Genomic DNA, 10,898 nt, shown 5'->3' with positions numbered 1-10,898 from the left:
TTGGAGGTTTCGAGGATTTAAAACCAAAATTAAAAAAAAAAAACAAACATACAACAAAATCACGGTCGGGGTAGTTTCGTCTACAGCCATAGTTCGAGAACATCCCACATCGTGGACTCTCACGGCTTTGCTCAGAGCGCAGGAAAATCGGCAGGAAGGCTGCGGAGACCCTGCGGGCCTGAAAGCGGGGACCACGGCCTTGGGGAGCGGGGGCGCGGGCCGCCTTCCCACGGGAAAATAAAATCGCAGCCGAAGGGCCGCCGGGGAGCAGGCGGGGGGCCCCTGGACTCCCGCCGCCAGGGACGCGCCCCGGGCCTGCGCTCAGGCGGAGCGCGCGCGGCCCCGCAGCTTCGCCCGCGCCCCGGGGAGCCGCGGGGAGAGGGGCGGGGAGGAGGGGGGGGCCCCGGGAGCCGCGGGGGGGGCGGGGGGGGGCCCGGGGGAGCCGCGGGGGAGGGGGGGCGGGGGAGGGGGGGGCCCGGGGAGCCGCGGGGAGGGGGGCGGGGAGGGGGGGGCCCGGGGAGCCGCGGGGAGGGGGGCGGGGAGGAGGGGGGGGGCCCCGGGAGCCGCGGGGGGGGGGCGGGGAGGAGGGGGGCGGGGAGGGGGGGCCCCGGGAGCCGCGGGGGGGGCGGGGGGGGGCCCGGGGGAGCCGCGGGGAGGGGGGGGCGGGGGGAGGGGGGGCCCGGGGAGCCGCGGGGAGGGGGGGCGGGGAGGAGGGGGGGCCCCCGGGAGCCGCGGGGAGGGGGGGGGGGCGGGGAGGGGGGGCCCGGGGAGCCGCGGGGAGGGGGGGGCGGGGGAGGGGGGGGGCCCGGGGGAGCGCGGGGAGGGGGCCGGGAGCCAGGCCTGGGGTCGGCGGCGCGCGGGCCCCGGCACCATCCCCCTCCAGCTCCCTCCCGCGCCCGCTTCCCTTCCCGCTTTCCCCGGGAGCAACATGGCCGGGAGCAGCGAGGAGGCGCCAGACTACGGGCGCGGCGTCGTGGTAAATGCGAGCTCCGGGTTTCGGGGCTGAGTCGGGCGCCCCCGCTCTCTCCCCTCCCCTCCCCTCCCCTCCCTCCTCGGCACCCTCCTTTTAGATTAAATGCCTGAAATGCACTCGCGGGCCGCTGCTTTGCCCCCGTCCCCGCGCGGACGGCTTCCGCGCTCCCCTCCCCGCGACCCCCGACAGCCGTCGCCCCGCGTGCCCAGTGCCCCCCGTCCCGCCCCCCGACCCGGGCCTCGGGGACCCCCGCGCTCAGGCTGCGCGCGCCGGCTCCGCTCCCCGGGTGACTCCCCGCGCGCCCCTCTGCGGGCCTCTCCCCCCCCCCCCCCCCCCCCCCCCCCCCCCCCCCCCCCGGGCTTCCTCCTGACCCCTCCAGCGCCGGCCTCAAGTTTTGTTTCCCAAAAGGATGCTGAGGGCTCTTGAGGCCGGCTAGGAAAGAAAGTGGCTCCCATGGCCGGAGTTGGAGCTTTGAAACCTGGGCTGGGGCTCCGGGGTCTTGGCATGAGCCCCAGAGCCTCTGGAGCGTCGGTATCCTTGTCAGCTAAAGGGAGACACAGCGGGCTTGACCCCATGAGCGATGAGCGAGCGAACTGGAGAGCCTGTATGTGAGGTGCCCATGCAGTAGCGTGTCTGGATGGGAGGATGTGGGCCGATGGATTCCCAGACCAGAGCCTCTTTATCCCTGGGAGCCCCTCAGAGTCAGCCAGAGGGTACCCATCTGTCAGTGTCCAGGAATCAAATCCGATCTTGCCCTGTGGCCACTGGCCTCAGCTCCGGGCTCCTGTCCAGAATAGTTTGTGTAGAAGGTGGTGGTTATTAACAGAGGTGAGGGTGGAGAGTGGGGCGAACTTGCTGCATTAACAATCCTTTTTATCAGAAATCTGTGGTATTCACTAATAAACTAATTATGTGCATGGATTGCTGGAGTAAGGAGCTTGGGGAAGGAAACACTGCACCCGCAGACAGAAGGAGTCAGGTTGAAAGGTGTTGCTCAGTTCGTAATTTATCAGCAGGACCTTTTCATCGTAAAGGACCAAGAATTCATTTATTTATTCATTCCACACCTATTGTCAGTCCTGCGGGATTCCAGGTGGTGTTCTGGGCTCTGTGGATCCAGCAGGGACCCGGATAAAGCTCTGTCTTCATCGGGCTTACATTCTAGAAAAAGGGACATAGGCAAGCAAAGAAGAAGATTTCACATAGTGACCTGTGCAAGGAAAAGAAAAGGGGGAATGAGAAATGGAGTGATTGAAGGAGGGCTGGGGAGCACTGCTTGTGCTCAGGTGGTCAGGATGTCCCCTTGACAGTGATATTTGAGCCCTGACCTGAAGGGCGAGTAGGAGGTAACCATGTGAAGAAGAGAAACTGGGCATACCGATTGCAAAGAAATTGTATCCTGAGAAGAAATCCTCACACCCAATTTATGCTTTAAAAAAAAAAAATCACTCCAGTTGCAATGGAGAGAACAGTCAGGCCCAAGGGGGTGTGTGTGGGGTTGGGGGGAGGGATGAAAATATACAAAGGGAAATAAGTTTAATTCTAGGCAAACTGAGTCTGCAAGGTGCACAGGTCAAGATGCACTCACTGTAGGCAATTTGAAATTCATATTTGCAATTGAGGAGGGTGATTGGATAGACTTGGAAATCTTCAGAAAATAGACAAATATTTGATGCTTGGTATGGATAGGGATACCCATAAAAATGAGGGGAAAATTATAAGTTTATGGATAGAAACCTGGAAATCCCCAAATGTAAGAGGCAGCGTGTCCAGCAGAATCCCAATAAAGAGACCAATATTGAGGAGCCAAGTCGGAGAGGACAGACAGGGTGGTAGGTGTCTAGGGAACAGGGTTTTGTGGAGAGGTGAGAGGGGCCATTAAAAGTGTCAGATGCTCCAGAAAGAGCAAGCAGGACTAAGGTGGGAAAAGAGTCCATTGTATTCAACAATCTCAAAACCATTAGCAGTGAGAATCATTCAAACAATCATCCCATCAATAGAATGGCAACAATATAGGCTATCCTTTAATTAGATATACCCTTAGAAAGGAATTAGGTAAATTGATATGACTAATAAGATAGGCAGATCGTTAAATTCTTAAAAGCAACTGATGGAACAGTACAAATAGCCCAACCTATTAGTGTCAGAAGAAGCTCTCTGGGAAGCAAGGTAATTTTGTGAGAAAGATGGTGTGAAGCAGCGTGAGGACCTCATGAGAGGATGGAAATAATGTGTCATGGGGAGAGCCCCTGCGTTTTTGCTCTCCAGTAGAGCTGGGCATAATTAGATGAATTCAAATTGGATGCAGGTTGGGAAGGCAGATTCAGAGTGAGTTCGAAGCCCATGGCATCTAGGGTAGAGAGGAAAGGCGGAGCTCAGAAAGGAAGCTTTCCAGGGAAAATAGCCCTCCAGGATGGTTGCAAAAAACAAAAGGGAAGACCTGGTACCGGTGAAAAAGGGGGCAGGTAGTGATAGCGAGCATGTATTGAGCACTTACTGTGTGTTTTTGCTGTGTTATTCATTTACTCCTTGCAAATCTGTGAGGTAGGAGGAATAGAATGATCTCCATTTTACAGAGGAGGAAACAGACCCTTAATGATTAAGAAAGTCACCAAGGTCACATAACTAGCAAATGACAGAAGCAGGATTGAAGTCACTCACTGTGCTATGTAGGAAGCTGTGATTGCAGGGAAGTACTTCCAAGATGAGATTGCTCTGGAAGATTGGATGTGGCATATAAAGATGAGGCCGTTTGGGTTAAGGCAGGTGAAGGATGTAGTGGCTAGTAGGATGTAGTGGCTAGTAGGATGATGATGGAGACAGGTTTGGGGGCTGTTCAGAAATGAGGTGCAGAAGAAAATTCTGAGTTGGTAGAAACTATGTGATGTAGATGGCAGGGAGGGCATAGAGCCAATGACTTAAGCATGAAACAAGAAGCATGGTTTGTGCAAGAAAAGAGAATATTAAGAGTTAAGATGACTCTTGCCGACAGATGGCTTTCCATTGAATGGAGGACGTAGGACATTAGTAGATTATTAACAATGAGCAGTAGCAAATGTTAATTGCCAAATAGAGTTGTAGACCCTGAGTTCAGAAACTTTGCTCAAGATTGACTGGTTATTTGATCTGGAGCCAGTTAGGTCACCAGCCCGTGGTTGGTACATCTTTTTTACTTCTCAGGAAGAGATAAAGATCTCTACTAATATGGCCTTTTTGGATCAGGTTCTTAGCTATGTTTTATTTCTATTTCTATGTTTTATTTTCTCTTGAAGCATTATCAAGAGAATCACAGTTAGTACCTGCCCAGTGAGTTTGGAAGGTATAAGGAGGAGAGAAAAATCTAAAATGATTGTTGTGTTTCTATTATGGGTGCTCCCCCCCCCCCCGCCCCAGTATTGTGGCATTATTGGAGATAAGTAATGAGATAACCATCTAAAACACAACTTTACTAGGTTGGGTGCCGAACCCACCACAGAAGAGGAAGGCACATGTGATACAAGGTGTCATTTGGTCTGGCGAGTCCCGTTCATTCTTCTGGTAGCAGAATCTGGACCCCCTCTTTTTAGGGAGCCGCTTCTACACATTGTCTCCACGTGTGGTTTGAGGCACCCATCAGAGTGCACCTCGTTGGCCTGGGCCAGTCAATGTTCGATGTTTGTGTGTGGGGTTCCTGGAAGCACTGCTGAGGGATGAGACTCCTTTTCTCTCTAACAGCTGAGGGGTAGATGTGAGCCTGAAAATTGGCACCAACCAGGCTCCCAGTCTGAAGGAGAGAGTGGGGCCCAGGGTGTGGGGCTCAGAGGCAGAGAGGAGTAGGGATGTGTTTTTTGCATGTGTTTTCAAATAGTTTTTCTCCCTAGGGGAAAAAAACTGGAAAATGGTGCAAGAAACATGCTAAGCCAAAAAATATTTTTAATGACTTCTAAAGAAGGTTTTCAGTATATCTTCAAATAAGAAAAAAAGAGAAGCCAAATGAGTTCTGGGTTTTGAATTTTGTATAAAATGGCTCAGTTGATGTGTTTGTCACTTCCCTAGCCTAGCCATGTTTTGTGTTTTTGAACAGAGAAAGTATTGTTCTGGCTAAACTTAGAGCATATTATCTGTGATGCTGAAACTATTTAAAGATTTCTTGTTTTGATTTTTTAAAAAGCCGATGAATAACATAATTATCTACAGTTCATAGCAGCCTCTATTCCTTCAGATTTAGGACTTATTTGCAATGCAATTTTCATGTGCCATTAAGAATTATGAGGAGTAAACCAGTAGTTGCTGTCTTTTTTTTTTTTTAACAGCATATTCTTTTTTTTTTTTTTTTTTTTTATCATGGTGAGTGTACAGTTTAATGCCCATCACCTATCTCACCCATTCCTTCCACCCATCTCCCATCTGGTGACCATCAGTTTGTTCTCCATAAGCAAAGCCTGTTTCTTGATTTGCCTCTTACTCCCTTTTTTTCTTCCTTTGCATGTTTGTTTTGTTTCTTAAATCCCACGTATGAGTGAGGTCATATGGTATTTGTCTTTCTCTGACTTATTTCGTTTATCATAATACTCTCTAGCTCCATCGGTGTTGTTGCAGACAGCAAGATTTCATTCTTTCTTTATGGCTGACTAATATTCCCTTGACTATATAACACACCTTTATCTATTCATCTATCGATGGACATTTGGGTTGCTCCGATAGTTTGGCTATTGTAGATATAAACATCGGGGTGCACGTATTCCTTTCAAGTAGTGTTTTTGTATTTTTTTAGGTAAATACCTAGTAGTGTGATTCCAGGTTCATAGGGTAGTTCTATTTTTAATATTTTGAGGAAACTGCACCCTGTTTTGCACGGTGGCTGCCCCAGTTTGCATTCCCACCAACAGTGCACGAGGGTTCCTTTTTCTTCACATCCTCACCAACACCTGTTGTTTGTAAACCAGTAGTTTCTTTACCTCTAATTGTCTTTTATCTCAACAAGGAAAACTCATGATTTCAGATTAATTGGAAAAGTCCAGTTTTAATTATAAAATAGTTTTAGACAAATACATTTCTTCTATTTTTAAATGTGTAACTTTTACTAAGGTAACATGACATTGACAAAAAGGTTTGAGGTTCTTCTGTAAATCAAGACCTTTAATTTGCAAGTTAACTAGTGATGTTTTAGCACATCTAGATGGTTAGCAGTTACTATGTAGGTACTATAGATTAAATAATGATATAAGAATTTTATTTCCATTATACATCTTATTGAATCCTCGCAATAGCCACGTGAGGCAGGCACTGACTCCATTTTATAGATGAACACACCAAGGCACAGAGAGCTAAAACCCTAAGTTAAGTCCCAAGCTATAAACCCCCCACTTCACATGTGCTGGACTTCTAAGTCCATGTGCTTGACCACTACTCCATGCCACCTCTGACTACAGGTTACCATGATGACACTTAAAAATAGGTTGGTTTTGTCATTTGTTTATCATTCTTTTCTTCTTTTTGACATCAGTTATTAGGCACCTATTATATACCAGGAAATGTCCTAGAAACTCTAAATAAATTCTCTTTCTCTCTCTCTCTCTCTCTCTCTCTCATTTTGTTTGCTTATTTTAAACAATAGATGTGTATTTCTCATAGTTCTGGAAGGTGCAAGTCCAAGATCAATGTGCTGGCTGATTTCATTCCTGATTAGGACCCTTGCTGGCTTGTAGATAGCTGCCTTATTCTTCCCATTGTGTCCTCACATGGTAGAGAGACACAGACAGAGACAGAGAGAGTAGGGCGGGAGCAAAGGAGGAGGAAGAAAAAAAAGAGAGCATGCAGGAGAAATTGCTGGTTTTCTTATAAGAGCACTAATTCCATCATGCGGGCTCCACTTTCATGACCTTATTACTTCCTAAAGGCCTCACCTCTTAAGGTCACCACAGTGGGAGATTAGGGCTTCATCATATGAATTTTAGGTGGGGGGAGTGCAATTCAGTCCATAATACTGGAGAGGCAGCTGCTTTGTAGCAGATCCTCAAATGGGGTTGCTCCTGCCTGGTTTGGAAACTCTGTTCTTTCTTAATCTTCACACCAACCCTGTCCGTAGGTTTTATTGTGTCTTATTTAAAGGAGGGGGAAACTGAGTCTCAGGCAGGATGAGTACTTTCCCTAGCATCACAGCCAGTATGTGTCGGAGCTGAGCTCTAGAACACCGAGAAGAATGTAGGGTCTGAGATGCAGCAGGGGGCAGGGGGCAGTAAAGGATTTGCATGGTAGGAAGAATGGGCTCAGAAGACCACTAGTTAATGATGCCGCCACCTGGAAGGGCTCCAGGAAGTGGAGTGGGTAGTGTGTGTGGTCTGGAAGGAGAGCCAGAAAATGCTATTCACTTGAATGGTCTCCCTAGGGCCTCATGCCCATTGGGGTTCTTGTCTGGCCTTTACCGTGGCCTGCCAGAGGATCTTCTGGAGGCTCTGCACGTACAGCTGGTGTTCAGGCTCTGACAAGGAACTGTGGTGTTGATGGTTAAAGGCCCAGGGAGTTCTCAGGGCTAGGAAACAGAGTTGCTCTGTGCAAATTCAATCATTGCACACAGCCAATTTGCTGATAGAGGCAGAGCAAATGTGGTACTTTTCAAATATGCAGATGACATACACCATTTGGCTAACAATCTGCCCGTGGTAGATATGAATTTCCAGAGCCTTGGGCAGTGGTGATCTTTATGCAAGGAGACAAATCAAGGCAAATCAGTTTGGGTGGGAGCTCAGGTAGTATTAAGCAGTCTTCGGATGGAGAATTGTGAACATTTTTAAGCACTTCCTGTATTCTAGATCAGTGTTCTAGGGTTTCAACAATGACTCAGACATGGTCTCTGTCAGAAGGCATTGACATTCTAGTGGGAGGAGACAAGACAAAACACACAGATGTATATGCGTCACATCCAGTGGAAACGTGCTGTGAAGAAAAATAAAGCTGGGGAAAAGAGATTCAGAGATGAGTAGGAAGGAAGAGGGTGCTATTTTATATGAGTGATCAGGTAAGTCCTCTTCGTGGAGGGGAGATTTAAATGGACACTTGAAGGAAGTGAACTGTAAGCCATGTAGAAATCTGGGGGAAGAGTATTGTAGGCAAGAGAAAGAGCAGGTGCAAAGCTCCTGAGGCAGGAACATGCCTGGCACATTGAAGGATCAGGATCAGCAAGAAGAACGTAGCTGAAGCAGAATGAAGGAGGAAGAGAATGCCTACAGATGACAAGTCGAGAGAGTTAGCCCCTGTGGACCATGATAAAGACTCTGGATTGTACTCAGAGAGAAATGGGAAGCCCCCCAAAGAAGATAAGCAGAAGATGGCAGCAATCCAGCTGCCATGTTAGAATGGGGCGGGGGTGTCAGGGTGGAAGCAGGGAGGCATGTCTGATAACCATGGTGGTGGTTCCTGGAGAAATGGTAGCATGGACTGGGAGGTAACAGTTGGGATGCTGAGTGGGAGTCCTGTTAAATTTTAAAGGAATTGATGATAGGATTTGCTAATGGGTTACATGAGGGAATGAAAGAAGGAAGTCAACAGCAACTCCAACATTTCAATCTGACCAAGTAGAAAAATATGTTGTCCTTTGCTGAGATAGGAAGGAGATACATTTGGAAGAAAATGCTCTGAATTTGGTTTGGCTGGCATTCCAGAACCCAGAACTGCGATGGGTGTGGGTGGAGGCTGGACTAAGGATTTGAGTCCTGGTTGAGGAGAAAGGTGGAAAGCTGGAGGACATGCCAGAATGAAAGGAAGTACGAATGGGTTCTATAGCAGACAAGATTGAGTGAGCTGGAAGAGGCAAGAGTCGTCTCAAGGAGGCTGAAAGGGAGCCTTTAAAAAGACAGAGAGCTATGAGGACCTCATCTATGAGGAGTTTCAGAGAGAAGATCAGAGATTATGAGCAGTGAGCAAGGCCTCCAGAAATAAGTGGGGCCTGTGACCTGAGCTTCTGCGGATTCCACTTGAGATACAGAGGGAGAGGATGCAGAAGCAAGACAGACAATGAACAGAAGACAGAAGACAGAGCTGGGAAGGGTCACCACTTGACCAAAGACCAGTCTGAGGATGGGAAGATGATGGTGTAGGGAAATGGGCTGGAGATTCAGGATAGCTCTGCATTATAAAAGCTTCATGCTGAATAGAGGAGTCTGATGGAAGGGTGCAGGAGTCATCAAAGATCAGGAATCTGCAATACAGCTATGCAATGAGTTGAGTGCTAACACTTCCCTGTTGTATCCTCTCTCGGTGATCTGAAAGTAAAAGGAACTCGCTCTTCACCTTCATTTTCTCTCCCACATTTTTCCTGTTCTAACCATAAAAGTTGCACATCTAGTGCTAAGAAAGAGGAAGACTGACTAGTATTGTATTCACTGCATGAACAGGCTGATTTTCTGTAACAATTTTTCCCGATGGGACTTGATTGAAGTTCCCACCATGTTTGAAGTATTTATTGTAATGAGTAGGCCACTCAGAAGTTTGTGTCTATATTAATCCCAAGACACATTTACTGTAACAGGTAATCTTTCCCAGACAGATGAGGCATTTACAATGTATAAAAATGTAATAGTATATGTATTAATATTTATAATAATTTATTATGATACTGTCCATATTAATATACTTATGAACATAGTGTTACTTATATTCATGATACTATATCATTTATTTTTTTTTGATACTATATCATTTAGATATAAATGATATATTCACAAAAACACACTCTTACAAACAATACTATCAGTTTAGCTATAAGACATCAGGTTGATATTTCACTGTATGATGCCAAAAGTTAGGATTGCAAACTCTGTTCATTTCAGTACTAGATTCTTTGTCAGCTTTCATGAAACAAATTACTTTCTCCCACTGAGCTTTCAATAGATTGACGGAATGTAATGTAATGTATTGATTGTCAGACCTTTTCTCTGTTTTTAATGCTATTCCTTTTTTCCAAATGATACACATTTTGTTTATTTACATTTTCCAAATAAATTTCCCATGAAAAATATTTTGACCAAAGTAATTTGATTTACAGATTATGGACAGTTGGCCAGGATATGACTTGGATTTATTCACATACCCACAGCACTATTATGGAGATCTGGATTATGTCCTCATACCTCATGGCATCATTGTGGACAGGTGAGTGTTATTTCTTATGTCAATCTTGGTCCTGTGCTGTCTGGCCTCCTCTTGTGCAAATCATACAATACACTTTATGACCCTATTCCTGAGTCTGCCATATAGAAGTAGACAGAACTTTTTTTAAGGCAGAGAATTTGGAATAAAATGAATTGATGTTTTAACTGAACTATTTACCTGGACATTTGTCCCAGAGAAATGGTAAGAAAAAAAAAAATATATATATATATATATATATTTGTCTACTGGACAAAATTTGTCTACTGGCTATATATATATCTATATCTATATATATAGATATAGATATAGATATAATATCAGCCTCAAAATAACAATGTCCTGTACATACTGATAAAAATAGGATTTGGGAAAGCATTGCTCTTTACCCGAGAGTGTCTGTCTTAAATTATTCACAGACTCTTGAGTTAACCAGGGATAATTAACAGGTGAACTTTGCCTTCATGGGACACACCCCTGAAGCCCTGACTTTTCCTGAAATTTGGCATATATCTTGGATCAAGCAATGTATCACAGATTGGCCAGTCTGTGCACAATTATGGTTTCCAGGCAGTGGTAATGTTTTGGGAATAGGCATATTTTCAGCTTAAAAATATCTGCACAGAACTATTTCTAGAATACTATTTCTAGTTCTTTCTGACCCATCTATATAGATATCCTTTAGCTCTTGTCTGGCCAACTGGCTTTGTAAAAGCCAACATTTTCTCCTGTTCTAAGTCACTAAGTCACCATTTGTTTCTTGGTTTTCAGAGAGCATCCTCCACTTGAGCCTACTTAA

At 46.5% G+C, this 10,898-nt stretch overlaps 1 protein-coding gene across 5 annotated transcripts in view; it reads left to right on the top strand.

Annotated features, from left to right (window-relative positions):
- The first annotated feature begins 816 nt into the window (after positions 1-816).
- The window catches only part of PRTFDC1 (phosphoribosyl transferase domain containing 1), a 92,751-nt gene continuing 82,669 nt past the window's right edge, over positions 817-10,898 (top strand). Inside the window, exons 1-3 of one of the 5 annotated variants that reach the window (XM_072749411.1) lie at positions 851-976; positions 1,382-1,577; positions 9,996-10,102. In XM_072749411.1, the coding sequence (XP_072605512.1) occupies positions 1,554-1,577; positions 9,996-10,102 (131 nt within the window). In that variant the 5' untranslated portion in view covers positions 851-976; positions 1,382-1,553. Of the gene's footprint in view, positions 977-1,381; positions 1,587-9,995; positions 10,103-10,898 lie in introns of all 5 variants that reach the window. The other 4 variants (XM_072749410.1, XR_011999949.1, XM_072749412.1 and 1 more) reach the window with 4 other exon arrangements.

Source organism: Vulpes vulpes, chromosome 2 (assembly GCF_048418805.1).
Source record: "Vulpes vulpes isolate BD-2025 chromosome 2, VulVul3, whole genome shotgun sequence".
Lineage (NCBI taxonomy): Eukaryota > Metazoa > Chordata > Mammalia > Carnivora > Canidae > Vulpes > Vulpes vulpes.
This window is presented reverse-complemented; position numbering and strand designations above follow the sequence as displayed.